Source organism: Triticum aestivum, chromosome 4A (assembly GCF_018294505.1).
Source record: "Triticum aestivum cultivar Chinese Spring chromosome 4A, IWGSC CS RefSeq v2.1, whole genome shotgun sequence".
NCBI classification, from domain to species: Eukaryota; Viridiplantae; Streptophyta; class Magnoliopsida; order Poales; family Poaceae; genus Triticum; species Triticum aestivum.
Window position 1 is genome coordinate 748,599,059 of NC_057803.1, and position 21,190 is coordinate 748,620,248.

The following is a 21,190-nucleotide window of genomic DNA, read 5'->3' on the forward strand; positions in this document are numbered from 1 at the left end:
TCTCCAAGCGCATCTCCAGTCGCATCGCATAGCATAATCCTACCCGGCGATCCTCTCCTCGTCGCCCTGTAGAAAAGCGATCACCGGGTTGTCTGTGGAACTTGGAAGGGTGTGTTTTATTAAGTATCCGGTTCTAGTTGTCATAAGGTCAAGGTACAACTCCAAGTCGTCCTGTTACCGAAGATCACGGCTATTCGAATAGATTAACTTCCCTGCAGGGGTGCACCACATAGCCCAACACGCTCGATCCCATTTGGCCGGACACACTTTCCTGGGTCATGCCCGGCCTCGGAAGATCAACACGTCGCAGCCCCACCTAGGCAAAACAGAGAGGCCAGCACGCCGGTCTAAACCTAAGCGCACAGGGGTCTGGGCCCATCGCCCATAGCACACCTGCACGTTGCGAGGGCGGCCAGAAGCAGAACTAGCCCCTTAATACAAGAGCAGGCTTACGTTCCAATCCGGCGCGCGCCGCTCCGTCGCTGACGTCTGAAGTGCTTCAGCTGATACCACGACGCCGGGATACCCATAACTACTCCCGCGTAGATGGTTAGTGCGTATAGGCCAGTAGCCAGACTCAGATCAAATACCAAGATCTCGTTAAGCGTGTTAAGTATCCACGAATGCCGAACAAGGCCAGGCCCACCTGTCTCCTAGGTGGTCTCAACCTGCCCTGTCGCTCCGCCACAAAGTAACAGTCGGGGGCCGTCGGGAACTCAGGCCCACCACTACCTGGATGGAGCCACCTGCCCCTTCAGCCCCCATCTCCAAACAGTATCACCAGTAATGTAACAGTGTAAAGTATATAGTATATGCCCGTGATCACCTCCCGAAGTGATCACAGCCCAGTAGTATAGCATGGCAGACGGACAAGAGTGTAGGGTCACTGATGGAACACTAGCATCCTATACTAAGCATTTAGGATTGCGGGTAAGGTATCAATGACTGTAGCAGCAATGACAGGCTATGCATCAGAATAGGATTAACGGAAAGCAATAACATGCTATACTACTCTAATGCAAGCAGTATAGAGAAGAGTAGGCGATATCTGGTGATCAAAGGGGGGGGGCTTGCCTGGTTGCTCTGGCAAGAGATAGGGGTCGTCAACTCCGTAGTCGAACTGGTCAGCAGCAGCGTCGGTCTCGTAGTCTACCGGAGAGAAGAGGGGGAAGAAATAATGAATACAAAGCAAACAAAGCACCACAAAATATATCAAGGCAATACGCGGTGTTCTGTGTGCCCTAACGCGGTAGTAGGTGATACCGGTGAAGGGGGGAAAACCCCCGGGAAAGTATTCCCGGTGTTTCGTGTTTTCGTGCAGAGGAGCCGGAGGGGGAAAGTTGCGGGTTCGATAGGTTAGGGGTGTGTGGCGGACGAACGGACCGCATATCCGGATCCGTCTCGTCGTTCTGAGCAACTTTCATGTTGAAAATATTTTAATCCGAGTTACGGATTAAAAGATATGATTTTCTAAAGATTTTATTAATTTCTAGAATTTAATTAATTATTTAATCCAACATTATCCAGAATAGTAAATGATGACGTCAGCATGACATCAGAGTGATGTCAGCAGTCAACGTTGACCATTGACCTGGTCAACCTGACATGTGGGTCCCTCTGTCATTGACTAAGATTAACTAAAACAGATTAATTAGTTTAGTTAGTGATTAGGTTAATCTAATCAGGATTAATTAACTTAATTAATTACTTAATTAATGAATTAATATTTTAATTATTTTAATTTTTATTTATTTATTTATTTAATATTTTTCAATTCTTTTTTATTAAAACGTTTTGGGCTAGCCCACCAGTCATTGGCACAGGGAGCCATAGCGGGTGTGGGGGGGTTCACGGGCGTCGGGCGCGACCAGCAGGGGCAACCCAACTGGGGCGCCGGCGACCACGGCGGAGCGCCGGAGAAGAGGGGGGCCGGTGGCCTGGAGCGGCCTGGGTGGGCGCGGGTCGGCAGTGAGGGGAGCCGCAGCGAGGGGGCGCGACACACAGGGGGACGGGGAAGGGCAGCCGCAGCTGCGGTCGGCGCGGGCGCACGACCATGGGCGTGCGAGCGAGCGGGAGGAGGGGGGAGGCGGTGCGGTGGCCGTGGTGCCGTTCGGCAATCCCGTCGACGCGACGAAACGGACGACGGAGATGGGGAGAGAAGAGGAGGCCGGGGGTGCGGCCACGGGCGCAGTCATGAGCAGGGAGCCGGCCACGGCGCAGGTGCCGCGCGTGCGGGCGCGACGTTGCGGGCGTCGGGACGGCGCTGCTGAGCGCGTGCGGGGCGAGGAGGAGGAGAAGAACGGGGGCTCACAGGGGGGTTCGTGGGGTTCGAGGCAACGGGGGGCGAGGAGGAGGACGGCGACGACATTGTAGACGAGGCAGGCCGGTGGGGAGGGGCGCCGGCGAGGACGAGCTCCGGGCGGCGTCAGGCGCAGTCCGAGCGGCGACGGGTGCGCGGGGAGAGGGGCGAGGGGATCGGGATTTTGCCCCGATCCAGATCGAGGAAGCAGAGGGAGGCGTGCGGGGAAACAAGAGGGGGGGAGTGGGGAACAAGGGGAGTGGGGGCGTCGGTCGTCTAGGGTTAGGTCGGGCGGCGGCTGGGCCGACTGGACCGGCCTAGTGGGTCCAGCGGCCAGCTGGGCCGTGGCCCAGTGGGGGGGGGGGGGTTCTTCTATTTCCCTTTTATTTTTAGTTAGATTTGTTTTCTGTTTTTTTATACTTTGCTTTCTTTTAGTTTCCTATTATTTTAGTTTTAGTAAATTACCAAAGTGGCACCTAAATAGGATTTTACAAATTATGCCACTGCCACAATAGTTTAATACTTATAACAATTTAGTTTTGAAAATGTTTATTATTTTTAAAGCATTAAAATAATTGTTTTTTCTACTCTTTTATTCATTTAACAGTATTTAAACATTTTATAAAAGTGTGGTTTCTCCACCATAATTATCTATGTAATATTTGGTTCACTCCGAACATTTTAGTTTTAATATTTGAAAACTTTTATTGTTTGCCTATTTTTTAATTTGAATTTGAATCGGTTTCGAACTAACTCGAGATTAGCAACTATAAACGAGGTGACGTGGCACCATTAGCAGAGGATCACTGTAGCTTAATTACCCGGGCGTCACATTTGATCAGCGGGTTGGCCTCTATCAAGGGGGCCACTCTGGCGGCGGCTTCAAGTCCTCCGCTAACGCGGCCATGCGCGGCCGTGGCGGCGGCTCCCGTCCTCGAGGGCGCGGCAGGGGCAGGCACAACAGCGGCCCCAACAACAGCAGCAGCAACTCCCGTGGCCACAACGGCGGCGGTGGCCGGCCCTCCTCCAACAACAACCAGGGCCGCCGCAACAACTCCAACAACAGATCGCGCCCCGATGCCGTCCGATGTCAAATCTGTGGTAAACCTGGCCACTCGGCCAAGGATTGCTGGTACAGGTTTGACGATGATGATGACTCCTCTCAGGACGAGAAGGTAGCTGCTGCGGCCGATGGATCGTATGGCGTGGACACCAACTGGTACATGGATAGTGGTGCCACGAACCACATCACCGGCGAACTCGAGAAGGTGACCATGCGGGAGAAGTACCGTGGCCAAGATCACATCCACACCGCGAGTGGAGAAGGTATGAAGATCCGTCATGTTGGTCACTCAATTATTAAAACCCCTCATCGTCCAATTCATCTTCGAAAATTTTTGCATGTCCCTAGTGCATCTAAAAATCTTCTCTCCGTTCACCGCATTGCTATTGATAATCACGTCTTCCTCGAGTTTCACCCTTTCTTCTTTTTGATCAAGGATCAGGTAACGAGGAAGGTACTGTATCGAGGTAGATGTGTTCGCGGGCTCTACCCCTTGATTCCGGAGCTTCGAAGAAGGTTCAATAAACAAGCCTTTAGTGCCACCAAGCTATCCTCTACACGGTGGCATGATCGTTTAGGACATGCAACTTTTTCTTTAGTTGAACGAGTGCTTAGGAAAAATAAACTCCCGTTTGTTGGAGAGCGTGATGTTGAAACTATTTGTGATTCGTGTCAAAGAGCAAAAAGTCATCAGTTACCATATCCAATTTCCACTAGTGTTTCAACCAAAGCATTGCAGCTTATCTTTTCTGATGTGTGGGGGCCTGCCCCATCCTCTGTTGGTAGACACACATATTATATGAGCTTCATAGATGATTATAGCAAATATTCGTGGATTTATCTCCTCAAGAAACGTTCCGACGTGTTTCAAGTTTTTCGTAACTTTCAAGCACTCGTTGAACGTAAGTTTGACAGCAAAATACTTGCCCTCCAATCTGATTGGGGCGGTGAGTATGAGAAGCTCAACTCGTTCTTTCAAGAACTTGGTATCTCTCATCATGTGTCTTGCCCACACGCTCATCAGCAAAATGGGTCGGCAGAACGCAAACAACGTCACATTGTAGAAGTTGGCTTAGCACTTCTTGCTGGCGCCTCCATGCCACTAAAGTTTTGGGATGAGCCGTTCCTCACTGCCGTTCACATCATCAATATGCTTCCAAGCCGTGTCATCAATAATGAAACACCCATAGAAAAACTTCTCCATACCAAACCAGACTACACTTCCCTTCGTGTGTTTGGCTGCGCGTGTTGGCCCAACCTTAAACCATATAACAAACGCAAACTAATGTTTCGATCTAAGCAGTGTGTCTTCATTGGCTACAGTGCCATGCACAAAGGGGTAAAATGCCTAGATGTCTCTACTGGCCGTGTCTACATTTCCCGTGATGTAGTCTTTGATGAAACAAAGTTTCCCTTTGCTGATCTCCACCCCAACGCCGGTGCCTTACTTCATCAAGAAATTCTGCTCCTGCCCTCTCATCTCACCAACTTTGATCAAAGGGGAAATAATAATTGTGTTGATTCATCATTGACTAATCCTCATAACCATGTGCATGAGCTCTGTGTTGATGCAGCCGAAGGAAGCAGGAGCAAAAATGGTGAAGAAATCAGCCAAAATGATCAAGAAATCAGTTCAAATGGGCAATATTTGATGTGTCCAGATTTGGGAGGCAGCAAATCTGCCTCGGGATCGCTGCTGCAGCACCTGCCCAGGCCATCCGCCTCGGGATCTGCACCGCTGCATGGCGCCAGCGCGTCAGAAATCGCGTAGCCCACCAGGAGAAGCGGCGCCGTCTCTCCAGGCGCCACGCGGGCGGCAGCGACTCGCCAACCCGACGCCACCGAGCCGCACCAATCCGAGGCGGCCATGTGTTCCCCTGGGAGGCGCTGGCCAACAGACGGGCCCCGCTGCTATGCACGTCGCCAGCCGACAGCGGGCGCGCCCACCTGCGCAGATCTGACGGGCTCTGCGGGCGTGGGATCCGGTGCTGATCCTCTGCAATCACTGCCTAATGATGGGGCAGCAGCACACACGGGATTCTCTGTGCCGCCCGTGGCTGGCTCCTCACGCGCTGAAGCCGCAGAAGATCCCGACGTGGGAGCAGCCACTGGAACAGCACCAGGTGCATCCTCCTCGGGATCGGATGCGGGATCTCCTGCGCCACGGGCTGGTGCAGTCTCGCCTGTGCAACCACGCACTCATCTCCAAAAAGGGGTAATTCAACATGTTAATTATAAAACAAAGTTTGGCTTGGCTTGTTCCTCCACAGGTGAACCTAGTACGGTTGAAGAGGCACTGAATGACCCACGTTGGAGGAAGGCAATGGAAGAAGAATATGCGGCATTGAAGAAAAATAAAACGTGGCATCTAGTACCTCCATGACGAGGTAAAAATCTCATTGACTGCAAATGGGTGTTTCGCATTAAAAGGAAATCTGACGGGTCTATAGATCGTTACAAAGCAAGACTTGTTGCCAAGGGCTTCAAACAACGGTACAACATAGACTATGAGGACACATTTAGTTCCATTGTTAAAGCTGCCACCATTCGTCTTGTGTTGTCCGTTGCTGTTTCCAAGGGATGGAGTCTCAGACAATTAGATGTGCAGAATGCGTTCCTTCATGGCATTCTGGAAGAGGAAGTATATATGAAGCAACCTCCTGGGTTTGTGAACAAAAACTCACCACTGCATGTGTGCAAACTTGATAAAGCTTTATATGGCTTGAAGCAAGCTCCCAGGGCGTGGTACTCACGTCTAAATCAGAAACTAAAAGCACTTGGATTTATCCCTTCAAAGTCTGACACATCACTGTTTATTTACAATAGATCAAATACCTCCATATTTGTTCTTATTTATGTTGATGATATAATTGTCACAAGTTCCTCTGATGAAGCAATAACAGGCCTCTTGAAGGATCTAAGTGTTGAGTTTTCTCTGAAGGATCTAGGAGACTTACATTTCTTCCTAGGGATTGAGGTAAAGAAACATGAAGATGGCCTTCATCTCTCTCAGGAAAAATATGCCACTGATCTGGTAAGAAGAGTTGGTCTTCAAGGATGCAAACCTTCACCAACACTCTTGTCTAGTTCAGAGAAACTCTCACTTACAGATGGAGAACCCTCGAATCAAGAGGACAGTACAAACTACAGAAGTCTGATAGGAGCACTTCAGTACTTGACTCTGACAAGACCTGATATTTCATTTGCTGTTAACAAAGTATGCCAATTTCTTCATGCACCCACTACAGTTCATTGGACTGCTGCTAAACGTATAGTAAGATATGTGAAAAATACTATGAATCTTAGTCTTACTTTTAGAAAATCTTCATCTACCCTAGTCAGTGCTTTCTCAGATTCTGATTGGGCAGGATGCATAGATGACAGACGCTCTACTGGTGGGTTTGCAGTATTTTTTGGACCAAACCTAATATCATGGTGTGCAAAGAAACAGGATACTGTATCAAGGTCAAGCACAGAAGCTGAGTACAAGGCACTTGCAAATGCCACAGCAGAAATTATTTGGGTACAGTCTATGTTAAAGGAACTTGGTATAAAGAGTACCAAAGCTCCGTGTTTATGGTATGATAATCTTGGTGCCACCTACCTATCTGCAAATCCAGTGTTTCATGCAAGAACGAAGCATATTGAAATTGATTTCCACTTTGTCAGAGAAAGAGTTGCAAATCAGCAGTTAGACATTCGGTTTGTGCATTCTAGAGATCAAGTTGCAGATGGTTTCATAAAACCGTTGCCTACAAGAAGTTTTGAAGAATTCAAGCGTAATCTCAACTTGACAAAGTTGTGATTAAGGGAGGATGTTAAGCAACGCATTGTGTGCCCGATCGTGACAGGTTGGTAACGTAGACTCCAAGGGGATCCGGCTAGGTTAGTCCAGGTTGTTAGCATGTTTATCTTTGTAACAACTCTATCTCTATCCTCTTATCCCTTGTATCCCAAGTTGTAATCTCAATCATGTACGCGATCTGGGAGTTGCGCCCCAGTATATAAACACGCAGCCGTCGGTCAGACGAAGACACGACGTTAACCAAAGAGTTTTACATCATAGTCTTGTTCAACTGCATCATACACTTGACTTGACCGAGTACATGAGACAGAGGGACATGCTTCAAAGTCCGTAATACAAATTATAGTTTTCCGTTCTCTGGGTTAAGCAACAAGAGCGACATCACTTGTTCTGCTGCCTGGTTTGGTCCATATATCCATCGAATGTTTGGAAGCCAGTACAACGTTGCCGTACCGTGTGAGACATGCAACTCAGCCATCCGCAAATCAGTATGCACATGCCTCCGACACGAATGACGACTTGACCCATAGCTGGAGCTGACCGTAACTCTCATGCCTACTCCCCATCAAACATGGCATGTTCCGCAGACTTCCGTGCCCACGGTTGTTCTCTTCTTTGACATGTATATTCCGTTAACATGTCAGACAGATGTGTGCTCGACTATTTAATGTGCTGCCAATACTTCTCAAAAGAATAGAAACCACAGCCAATTCCATCCAACCTAGCTAGCTAGTCATGGAGATGGATCCACCACCCAAAATGCTTGCCTCTCTCACAATAACCATACTGATGATGATGATGGCCACCTCCGTCGCACTTGCGTCGTCGGATGCAGCGGTGCTCGAAGGACAAGCAAGAGCGCTCCTCGACTGGAAAGCCAGCCTTGACAACCAAAGCCAAAGAGCACTGCACTCTTGGGGCAACACGTCGACGCCCTGCAATTGGCGTGGCATCACCTGCGGTACCGGTATGCACCGGCACCCGCTAGTGATCAAAGGCATCTTTCTGCAGGGGATGCGGCTAAGAGGGGCTCTGGAGTCCCTCAACTTCTCTACCTTGAGGACCTTGACACGCCTCGACCTCTCACACAACCTCCTTGCTGGGAGCATTCCTCGTAGTATCGAGGTCCTTGGCGAGCTCCATGCTCTCCTTCTGCAAGGCAACCAGATAAGAGGCTCAATCCCACTAGGTCTAGGAAATCTCACAAAATTGCATTCCTTAATGCTTCACGAAAATGAACTTTCCGGTGAAATACCAAGCCAAATAGGCAACATGAGTAGTCTTGTCACCCTCAACTTGTCAAGCAATCACTTGGTTGGTCATATCCCTTGTGAAATAGGACACATGAAGCACTTAGTTGCATTAGATTTGTCCAGTAATAATCTTTTCGGTAAAATACCAAGCAGCATAGGTGGTTTGACCGAACTCACTAGCTTGTACCTTTACAGTAACAAACTTTCTGGACAAATTCCACGAGAACTAGGTTATCTTCTAAACTTAAAGGACCTGCAACTTGGCATCAACACGCTCTCAGGTTCCATTCCACGAAATTTACATAATTTGACCAAGCTTACTGTGTTAATACTATGGGGAAACAAACTTTCTGGGTTAATTCGACAAAAAATAGATTACCTTTCAAATTTACAGTACCTGAGTCTTGGTGAAAACATACTCTTGGGTTCCATCCCAAATAGCATAGGAAATTTGACCAAACTCACAACCTTGTCCCTTCGCAACAACCAACTTTCTGGGTTAATTCCACAAAAAATAGATTACCTTTCAAATTTAGAGTACCTGAGTCTTGGTGAAAACATACTCTCGGGTTCCATCCCAAATAGCATAGGAAATTTGACCAAACTCACAACCTTGTCCCTTCGCAACAACCAACTTTCTGGGTTAATTCCACAAGAATTGGAGTACCTTGCAAACTTAGAGTACCTAGATCTTAGTGAAAACATACTCTGGGGCTCCATCCCAAATAGCATAGTAAATTTGACCAAACTCACAATATTGTACCTTTACAACAACAAACTTTCTGGACACATCCCTCGAGAACTAGGTCGCCTCGTGAACTTAAAGGATTTGGAGCTTAGCATCAACACACTAACTGGTTCCATCCCAAATAGCATAAGAAATTTGACCAAACTCACAACCTTGTACCTTGACAACAACCATATTTCTGGCCACGTCCCTCGAGAACTAGGTCGCCTTGTGAACTTAGAGGTTTTGTATCTTGGCCCTAACACGCTAACTGGTTCCATCCCAAATAGCATAAAAAATTTGACCAAACTCATAGACTTGTACCTTTTCGGCAACCAACTTTCTGGACACATCCCTCGAGAATTAGATTACCTTGAGAAGTTAGAGGAGTTGGATCTTAGCAACTAACACACTAACGGGTTCCATCCCAAGTAGCATAGGAAATTTGACCAAACTCACAAATTTGTACCTTAAGAGTAACCAACTTTCTAGCCAAATTCCACGAGAAGTAGGTTATTTAGCCAACTTAGACTACTTGAGGCTTAGCTACAACACACTGACAGGCTCCGTCCCAAACAACCTAGGCAATCTCACAAAAATCACTGGCTTGTATCTTGACAATAATCAACTTTCCGGCCACATTCCTCGAGAATTAGGTTATTTGGCCAATTTAGAGTGGTTGTCCCTTAGAAATAATTCACTAACAGGTGCCATCCCAAATAACCTTGGCAATCTGACAAAACTTTATAAATTGGACTTTGGCCAGAACCAACTTTCTGGGCCAATTCCATGAGAAATTTAAAGTATTTAGAGCTTACCAACAACACAGTAACACATTTCGTCACAAACAGCCTAGAGTGTCTTGTAGAATTATCTTTCTAGGAAAAATTCACAAAAATTATCTTGTAGGATTATCTTTCTAGGACCAAACCCCTGCGCCAGCTCCTCCTCACGGCGATCGACTCCACCTGCTCCTCTCCTGCACTCGTCCTCGCCGAAAAAAAAAAGAAAAGAAAAAAAGGCCCACACCCTCGCCGCTGGGTCACTCCACACCGGCTCGCTCAGCAGCGACTAGGCTGCCATCGCCGCGACGTCCGCGCCGGCAGCCCTCGCCCTCACCGCCGTCTTCAACTGCTGGAACGCCCCCAAGCTAAAGCTATCGCTGTTGTTTGCTCCCTGTACTTGTCCTAAACTGGAGTCCCTACAGAAAGCTACGGAGAGCAGTGAATTAGCGAGGAGGAGATGAGATTGCCTAAAGTTCCCAGGGTATGAATTAATTAATGAACCATTGCGCACGGTGTCGTTACTTACGTTGAGTAATACGGAGTAGATTTCAGAAGAATCTTGAATAAATAGCCACTCAATTTTGTAGTACATTTTTTCCTGCCTGAATGTTTATCATCCTTACTCTTGCTAGGGAACTGAACAGGTGACTTTGGCGGGAATCAAATGGCCACAAGGGGGCGTGCACTTTCAGTAATAACAGATGCATTTGAGATGCACGGTGCTGTTGAAATTGATACGCCTGCATTTGAGTTGAGAGAAACCCTTACGGCCAAATATATATGATGAAGACCCTAAGTTGGTCTACGACCTTGCTGATCTCGTACAGACAGTTTCAATGTCCCTTTATAATTGTGTTTTGCATTTAACTCGCTCACCTGTCATGATCTGCTCCCTCTAATGCTACTGAGCTACTCTGTCTGGAGCAGGAAGGCAAAGCCAGTACTGTGGCGCCCAAGGAAGCAGCGGCCCAGTCACCCTTGCCACCTGGGAGACATGAAGGAGAGCAGGCGCTACTTATCAGAGAGGCTGAAACGTACGTAGTGTGGGTCTTGTGTGTTGGTTTTATTGAGACTAATGTACCTCTCTTCTCCTCACCTTCTCCCCTCCTCCTCTCCAATTCCTTCCCAGATCCTCTTGTATGTATCAACTCTAGAACTCGAATTCCAGCGAAGTATGGCCATTTGATCTGAGACAAAGTCAATTAGCTAGCAGGAGTATGGATAAACATTTAGACAGAGAATTGACTGACATGTACTGAATATAAGTAATCAGAACAGAAAGACAAGGCAAGAGAGGATGTAAATGCACAATGGTTCATTAATTCATACTCCTAGTGTCAAAAACGTTCTTATATTATATTATGGGACGGAGGGAGTAGTACCTTGGGAACTTTAGGCAATCTCATCTCCTCGGCTGTGAGAGTACTACCGGTGACAGTTTTTGAAAATTTGGCTGTGTATACATCCAAAATGTAAGGTTTCAGAAAGCTCAGGAGAGTAGATCCTACACATAGTCATTTGTCATAGAAATGGATGCTAATCTGAAGAACAAACCAGGAGCAGGGGGGAGAGAACAGGATACCTCATCTCGGCCGACAAAAAGCGAAAGAATGATGCGAAGTGTCAGAATGATGTGCTGCCAGGAAACAGAGTAGTTACTATCACTGCATGCATAGCGTGTCGATATCGTTTCCTGGAATTGAGACATAGAGAGCCATGAGCAATCAATTGATCTGCATACACATTAATTGCTTTGGAAATTCAGCATAGGGCAAAAAGTTGGAATCACCAAAAACAAAGAGAGCTTAGATGGTTAGATCTGGGCAGAGTCAACAGAGCTGACCAGGTATGTTACTGGATGTCTCTGCAATAAGTCAGATCATACCGCAGAGAGCATAGCTCAACACCCTGCAGGTGCAGGTTAGTTGATGGCCAGACTTGAAAGCTCAAACATCTAGCAATGTATATAATGCAATAAAGGACTGGCGGAGTTAAACTTGTGTGAATATAACTTATATACAGAAGCAGCACATGACAAATCAATCACAATATGGGATTTTCAGCAAAACCAAACACTTCCGCTAACATTAATTAATTATAAAAGGACACTGAAACTGCATGTACCAATTTCAACAGCACCATGGATCCCAAATACGCATGCTATTACTGAAAGCGCACGCCGCCTTATGGCCATTTCATCTCCCGCAAAGTGACGTGTTCCCTAGCAGGATTAAGGATAAGCATTTATACTGGCTATTTGTTCAAGAAAGATGCTTCTGAAATCTACTGACTATAATAAGTAACAAAAACGTGCGCAGTGGTTCGTTAATTCATACCTTGTGAACTTCAGGCAATCTCCTTGGAGTCCGTTATGGATAACAGTGAATTAGCGACGGACGGTACAGCGCGAGGCCCAGCAGCGCCTAATCTTTCTTCTTCTACTACTACTACTCAGACGTTTCTACAAACTATACACATAGAAAATTTAGGACAAATTACGGAGTACAGTAAAAAAATGCATTGAAAAGATGCCAGCCATCATCTCTCCCCTTTAATTACTCAACCCCCAATAAGCTAAGTGCATGTACAAATTAAGAAGACCATGCGTAGATTGTTATTGGTCCTGATTACCGTGTGATGTGAGAAAAATATTATTTTTTAATTTAAAGTGCATTGAAAGATAGAAGTACACTTTTCTTGGAAAACTTTTAAAGCCAAATGTAAGCTCTTTACTTGTAAAAGATGTGTTACATTATGGAACGGAGGAAGAATATTTTTTGTTTTATATGCAAATAAGGTGTTTTATAAATAAAATATCCATGTGTTTCAAAAAATATTCACGTATATAAAACTGTTCATGTCTACTTGAAAGGAAAAAAAATTGTATCACAAAAAGGGTATCAAACCAAAAAGATATATTCTTCTATTTTAAAAACAATGTTCTCGTATGCCCCAAAAATGTCCATGAATATAATTTTTTATGTGTTATTCAAAAACAGCTCCCCTTGATTTTCAGAAAGATAACATTTTTTCTAAAAATGTTTATCACATATTTTAAAAAAATTATATGTGTTAAAAAAAGTTAATCTATCTTGTGTGCTTAAAAAGGTTCATCAAGTAATTCATATATATTTAATCATATTTTTTATAAATATTCAACGTGTGTTATAAAATGCTCAAGTTATATATAAAAGGTTGACTGTGTATTCTAAAAATGTTCAGCTTTTATTTTAAAAAATGTTCATGTTGTGTTTAAAATTTGTTCCTCGTGCAAGAAATATTGCTCATTGTGCATGAAAAACTATTTGTTGTGCATTTATCAAAAGTTTCATCATGTATTGACAAATGCACATTAACAAATAATTATGCATTTTATAATATTAAATGTTCAACATTCATTCGGGAAGTTAAAATGTCTTTTAAAAATGACATCATGTGATTTAAAAGGTTAATCATGTAATTCGTATGTTACTCTTCTAATTCATATGTTAATCACGTAATTTTTCAATATTCAAGGTGTATTTTAAAAAGGTCATCCGGTATATATAAAAGATTGACTGTGTATTTAAAAATGTGCTCACCATTTATGTTAAAAAATTTCATGTTATATTTATAATTTTTTTTCAACTTGCATGAAAAACAATTCATTGTGTATATATAAAATTGTTCATCATGTATTGACAAATCTTCATGTGTAGTTAATAAATATTCATCTTGTAGAATTAAATGTTCAACATGAATTTTCAAATATCAAATAGTAATTAAAAAATGTCCATCTTGTATTTTAAAAATAATGTTCATGTATTTTAAAATTCATCATGTATTCTAAAAATAATCATAATGTACTTGTAAAATGTCCAACGTGTATTAATATGTTCATCATATATTTTGAAACATCATGTATTAAAAAATATGTATTTATGAAAAAGTTTTATATTTTATTATAAATAAGAAGATAAAATGTTCAACTACTTTTTATAAGAAAAATCCATGCTATTTGAAATTTAGAAAAAAATGTTCACAATGAAATAAATGTTCATGTACTTAAAAACTACTAGCCATATGCCCGTGCGTTGACACGGGATTAACAAACTTAGACAAGTAGATATTTGTCGAATCGTCACTATAATTTGCGTCATGCATGTCGCATGCAGCTTATGAGTGTATTCAAACAAATATTATCTTGTACAAACCCAGCCTTTTGGATCTTGGGCACTCTTGGTGCACGCTACAAAAACTCAGCCGGAGAATTTATCATCTCGAAAGGTTTAGAATAATAATACTTAGATTTGCATGGAGGGCTCGCGCTGCCGCACGAAAAAAGGCCCCTACACGGTAGGCATCTTGGCGAGCGCGGTCGGTGTGGAGGCGCCTCCTCCGCCTCCGGCAACAAGAATGGAGGACCCAGTTAGGAGCCTGCTGAGATCGTCGACGACGTGGACCTCATACTTGGCGGTCGTGTCGAGAGCGTCGGGCGAGGCACAACGCGCGATCTCGTAGGAGAGCGCGGCAACGGTGGGCTCGAGCGAGCGGGTTTGCGCAGCAGCCAATGGCGGCCTCGTTGCAGGTTAGTGCGGTGGCGGCGGGGGGGAGTCGCCATGAGAGTTCTGATGGGGGACAGTCACTTACAGTGCATGGCACTGCACTAGTCCTAGCAACGCCTAATCTTCTCTTTTTCTTACATTTTTGTTTAGTTTATATATTTATTTTGAGTAAATTGCCCAAATATCACTTTTTTCAAATAAAATATTCATGTATTTCAAAAAGTATTTGCGTATATAAAAATGTTCATACCAAAAAATAAATATATTCTTGTACATTAAAACAATGTTCTAGTATGGCCAAAAAAATCCGTGAACATAAAAAATGTATGTGTAATTTAAAACAGTTCTCCATGATTTTCAAAATATATAACATTGTTTGTAAAATATTCATCATATATTTAAAATATCATTGTGTACCTGAAAATTTCTGAAAGCATCTTTAAAAAATGTCATCGTATGCTTAAAAAAGTATCTTTAAGAAATGTCATCGTTTGTTTAAAGAAGTAATTCATAAATATTAATCATGTATTTTATAAATATTCATGGGGTATTATAAAATTCTCATCGAGTATATATAAAAAGTTCGACTATATATTAAAAATGTTCAGCATTGATTTGAAAATGTTCGTGGTGTATTTAAAAATTGATCATCGTGCATGAAAAAATGTCCATTATGCACCAAACATTCTTCCTGTTTATCAGGTATGCACAAAGATCATGTGTATAACAAATATCCATCTTAAAATATTAAATGTTCTACATGAATTATAAAAAATTAATGTGTCATTAAAAGAATGTTCATCTTCTTTTTATAAAAAAAATCATGTATTTTAAAATTTCATTATTTATTTAAAAAACTCAGAGTGTATTAGTAAGATGTCCAACGTGTATTAATATGTCCATCATATATTTTGAAACATCATGTACTAAAAAATAATGTATTTGGCAAAACGTTTTATACTTATAAGAAAGAAGCAGCTAAAATGTTCAAGTACTTTTGTAATAAAAATCATACTATTTGAAATTCAGAAAAAAAATGGTCACGATGAAATAAAATGTCATGTACTTCTTTTGCCGGGTTAATTTTCATGTACTGGAAAAACTATAGTATAAAAAAAGGTTTGCATATCAAAATAATTGTTCATATAACTGTTCAAAAAACAACAGAAAAGGGGAAAAGCAAGAAAGCAATATAGATAGAAAAAATATAAAATGGGACAGAAGCAGAACAAATAAAAGGAAAAATAAATAAAAACAAAACAAACAGTAAAAGGAAAGAAAGAACGGAGGAAATCAAACTCAAAGAAAGCAACATGAAAAAAAGTTAATGGATGTGCAGGAAGTAACAAAAAAAGGACTTTTTTGAATTTTGAGTGAGGATAATTGTCTTAAATTTCGGAGAATCGGCTATCAGCAACCGCAAGGACTATACCAGCCTCTGTTTTTGGAAACACGTCACCAGAGAACCTTGCAAGTGTTACTCGAACCGTGACACCAAATTTTGGCACGATCAAGAACTTAATTAAAATGACCTCGAATGGAGAAGCGGTCTACATCAAAAAGTTCCGTATTGTCGAAATGAACATCTTTGAAGTTTGGTCCATCGCTATCGGATCTCATCTCTAGAGCCGAAACTATACTCAAAGTACTCAGATTTTGTATTCAGAGTAGTATTCGGCCAATTAAGCCTCCAAGATGGCCTCATATGAAAAACATTTTTACACGAATTGTCTTCGTCTCATCAAAACGGTCTATTTTAATATAATAATCGTCCCAATCCGACTTCGTATGCAAAAATTAGAGTCATCGGAATGCAGTCCTATCACGAGGCAAAACATGGCGCGCCCCACCAAACACATGTCTGATGGGTAGCGCGAGTAACACGCTGTTTTGCGCGAGCGATTCGGCCCAGAAGATGGCCTCGAATCGAAAAACGTTCAACATGAAAGTTGTTCGTCCCGTCGAAGCGGCTAAATTTGTTTTTGGGTGCATTTCCATCCGAGATAATTTGTTGCCTGTGAGAGCCAAAAACCGAACCAATGTCTCAGACTTACCTAAATCCGAGTTCGGTTATTATTGGAAAGATTTGGGCGAGATTTGGAGTCCTTTTCTGGTACGGAAAGTCCAGTCATCTCATAAATAGATGAGAGGTGATGGCCGATTGAAAAACAACACACAATCGCAAAACCCATCTACTTTTTACCCTAGTTTTACATCTCTCCTTGTTTCTTTCTCTCTCGTTCTTCGTTCGTTCTTCGTGTTAAAGAGCAGCGATCCTCGAGGCTCTAGGGGCGGGCGAACCGACCTAGGGCATCGCATAGCCACCGCGCGTCCAGACGGGGTCCCTTCCGAACACGTGGGGTTTCGGGTCTTCAAAAGCGCCCGCCAGATTGCTTGCATACCGCGCTTCCGGTCGGGTCTCCTTCGACGTGAGCTGTGGTGTATCACGACCCTCGACGTTGGAGGTACACGATGACGTGTTCGTGTGTGAACACACTTCTTGGCGACTTCGCTGGGGAAGAAATATCAAGAATCATCATCAACCATGTCTAATCTACCCAAGCCCTTAGAAGTTGACGCCGATAACATCATTAAGCCCAATCTTGATGAACTATCGGAGGAACATCGCCAAGCTTATGAACTTTCAAGAAGGACCGTCAAGGCAACATCACTCATGTCGGCGCGCCACCTCTGCTCTGCCGAACCTGCCGCTAATCACCGACAAGGAGCCCCCTGCCCTCCGCCGTCTCCTCCCGCCTCGACCAACCCCATCCAATCCCCTCCTCAGCTAGACAGAGGCAGCCGCCCACCGATTGAATAAAAAAATCAAGAAAAAAACCATGACACGGGTCGAAAAGAGACCCAATGAAAACCTGCGACAAATGATGAGCCGTTACGCGCGACTGAGGTCTGAGGACACGCGACGCGCAGAGATTCGTGATGGTTCGAACGGACAGAAAAATGACCTGAAGCGAATTTAAAAACAGATTTCTGAAAAATAGTAAATGTGAAGAAGAAATGAAGTACGCGCCGCATAGAAATCAGAGTCGATGGACGGAAGGTCCCAGTCAATGGTGATGTTTCCGGTCGGATCAAGCGGGTCGTAGTGAGCTGCAAGAGACACGGTGAAGTGAATTAGCAATCGCGAAATCAAATCGGCAAGAAATAGAGCACGCATCAGGAGAAATCCAAAGAAGTTCTGTAGCAGCGAAGCCGAAGCGGCAAGGAACAGAGCGCATGCATGCATCAGGAGAAAACCTGAAGTATAGGCGAAATCAAAGCGGCAAGGAACAGAGCGAATTCATCAGGAGAAAACAAATGAAGTAGTAGTACTTGGATCATAAACAATAATTCATAAATCCTAAAACCCTAAACCCCTAAACCGGCACTAAACCCCTAATCCGGCCGCGATGAACCGGGACTAGGGGGGGGGGGGGGGGGGGGGGGGCTTTAGTCCCCAACCTTTAGTCCCGGTTCCTGAACCGGCACTACTTACGAATCGGGACTGAAACCCGTTTCTGCACTAGTGAAGGTTAACCCATCTTAACTTTGTTTGTCGTGGTAAGAACCTTAGGATCCTCTGATCTCTATTTTTGGCTTTACTGTGGTGCATGCGTGCCAAATACTAACCAATGGGTGCATGCATCTCAAAATGGTCACACTCGTCTTCCATATGTAAGGAATCCTTTTTTCTATAGTTGCTTGCAACTTGAAGATACTCACGTTTCACTAAGTTACAAATTTGAAGGCTTGTGCAGACCAAGATTCGAGTAGGACTTCTTTGGCCAGCTGCAAGAAAAATCAACGATCTGAATTCCGAAAGTATAGTAGAGAGAAAAAAAAAGAAGAGATTCGACGTTCGGAAGCACCTCCGGTCTACGGTCCACACCACACCACACACGGAGTGCACAAAATGATAAGATTGCAATGTAATAAGCACTCATTACCAAACTGTAGACTAGATGGATTTTGAGAATATGATTCGCGTGTATTGCAGCCCATAGGACGCATATATATAGAGAGGTACAAAAGCAATCCTATACTTGTACTCCAAGATCTAATCCTAGTTAAAAGGAAATGATAGATGTGGAGATAGAGATAGGAAGGTAAAGAGTACATCACGTATATGTGCTAATACATGCTAACTTATTCTTACACCCCCCGCAGTCGAAGCGTCATCATAGAAGATGCCAAGACTCGATCAAAAAGCTTTGAATGAAGACAAAGGAAGCCCCTTAGTCATGATGTCTGCAAGTTGATGAGTCGTTGGGATGTGAACAACACGAAACTGTCCCAAAGCCACCTTCTCGCATACAAAATGAATGTCCAACTCAATATGCTTCATCCAACAATGATGAACGGGGTTAGCAGAGAGGTATACCACAGATATATTATCACAGAACACCACAGAAGCCTTGTCAATGACACAATGGAGCTCGACAAGAAGTTGACGAAGCCAGCAACATTCAGCCACGGTGTTAGCCACCGCACGGTATTCGGCCTCAGCACTCGAGCGAGAGACAGTAGGTTGGCGTTTGGAGGACCAAGACACCAAAGTGTCGCCGAGATAAATGCAATATCCTGAAGTAGACCGACGAGTGTCTGGACAGCCAGCCCAGTCAGCATCCGAATAAGCAGCAATTGCAATGGAGGAACTGCCGGCGATCCTAAGCTCGTGAGAAGTACTGCTGCGAAGATAGCGAAGTAAGGGCTTGATCAGTCCCCAATGAGTGGCATGCGGAGCATGCATATGTAAGCAAATCTGTTGGACAACATACGCGATGTCTGGACGTGTCAAGGTGAGGTATTGAATAGCACCAGCAATACTTCTGTAGAAGGTGGCATCGGACACAAGTTCACTAGCGGAAGAGGAGACCTTGGGTTTTGTGTCAACAGGCGTGAAGACGGGCTTACAATTGGACATAGCAGCACGATCAAGAAGCTCCTCCACATATCTTTCCTGAGAAAGAAAGAAACCACAGGCCATGCGACCAACATGCTTGCCACATATGTCAGGACATTGAGAATGCGGGTCTGCTATTTGTACTAACTGCGAGTGTTCCCCCAGGTTTGCACTTCCGAATGCGAGTGCCTTGAAGAGGTAGCTGAACTCCTCATATGTCAGGACATTGAGAAAATTTCTCCATCTTTTTAAGCCTACTTAAGATTATCACTTTGCTTCTTCCATCCATGCTTGCCACATAAGAATAAAATGCGGTCCAATCCTTTTCATCCACATCTGAATCAATCTCAATAACTATCAATATCCTCCCCGTCCCTGACATGGCACTTCCTCTATCCGCTATTGTATAAAAATCGGTTTCATTCAAGCGCATAATTGAAGAGAAGTGTGAGCATACCCTCTCATCCTTGCATACATGCGCAACCAAAGTTTTCTTCCCCACCGCAAGCCCGCTAATGATTGGAAGAACGGCTGGCGTGGCAGCAGTAGGGCTGTCTTGCAAGAGGAAGCTCAAGATCATCTGCTTTTCAGAATGGCGGCCAAACACAAAGTTGTCAATGTAAAGATACACCATGAAACTCCATGAGATGTCTTGCCTTGTGTTTTCTAGCACTCCCATGAATTATATGAAGAACGTTTGAGATGAAATAATGTGTTGCTAACCTCCTCCTCCTCCTCATCCGCCATAAGAGTCTCCTTGAGGGATCCGTAGTTGAACGCGCCCATCGCCCAGTATCCTCGATACATGGCGTCCGTGAGCATCTTGAGCTGTACCAGCATCCCAGAGTTGGTGATGTACCGCCCGTCCGCCTCCTCGACGACGGTGTGAACTCTAAGGAGCAGTCGCTGCAGCCTCTGCAGACGCTTCTCGTCAGAGCATGCATGGCATGAATACCTGTTGGTGGGGAAGGAGATGAATCGGGTCACGAGCTCATTTGTTACTACAGATATGGCAAATTCCATCTCAGAAATCCTCCAATTAAACTGTATGTGTGGCTATTGATTGAGTTGGAGAGAGGAGACGGGAGGAAACTGATCGCTGATGCAGCTATTGAGTAGCTCTTCACATGGTGGGCTATCAATTATTGGTTGCACTATAGAACAAACGTCCCTTTCGCCTACCTAACATGTTATGCGTTGAGTTATGTATGGAATTGATATATACGTTACGTTTCTTCCTCCAGGATGTAAATTATCTTCCTTACGCGATAGATAGTCACAAATTAAAGAAAAAGGTCCCACGGAAGCAATGCTCTAGTATTAACACTGCATCTCCAAAGCTTAAAGAACAGCGAACAGCCACAATGGTGCAATCAAGGAAATTCAGTGCAGCCTTTGCTGACTAATATAAGGCTGAACAATTGGACTATTATACTGATACAGACCAACCTTTTTGAAATGATGGTGAGAGCCATTGGTAACCAAGATATGGTCGACATTCTCCCTGGAACACTCTGCACGACTTTGGTGGTCATCGGTCATTTGCCATGTTGATGATGATTGACATTGTCCTTTTCACCAGCCACTGCTATCGAACAGTCGTCTGCAGCTAGGTGTCCGGTCTAGTTATTTCAACGAATGGTCATTGCCTTGTTGGAATATTCTACTGTAACAAAGTTTCTGGTATAGGAAAGTTAAGGGACACAAATAAAATCTTCTTTTGGTTGGACCAAATAGCGATTGTTGGAATATGAGACCAGCACTTGAAGCATGCATACGGCAGGCAAACATACATTTGTCACGTCGAATGG

The 21,190-nt window shown here is 44.1% G+C and overlaps 1 protein-coding gene across 1 annotated transcript; it reads left to right on the forward strand.

Moving 5' to 3' along the window:
• The first annotated feature begins 7,902 nt into the window (after positions 1 to 7,902).
• Positions 7,903 to 10,669, forward strand: LOC123088598 (probable leucine-rich repeat receptor-like protein kinase At1g35710). Its single transcript, XM_044510818.1, has one exon. The coding sequence runs from the start codon at positions 7,903 to 7,905 to the stop codon at positions 9,553 to 9,555; it is 1,653 nt and encodes a 550-aa protein (XP_044366753.1). The 3' UTR covers positions 9,556 to 10,669.
• Positions 10,670 to 21,190: the final 10,521 nt, after the last annotated feature.

Bases quoted from the DNA above. Each gene is read 5' to 3' on its own strand.
- LOC123088598 (XM_044510818.1), top strand. From the start codon at position 7,903: ATGGAGATGGATCCACCACCCAAAATGCTTGCCTCTCTCACAATAACC.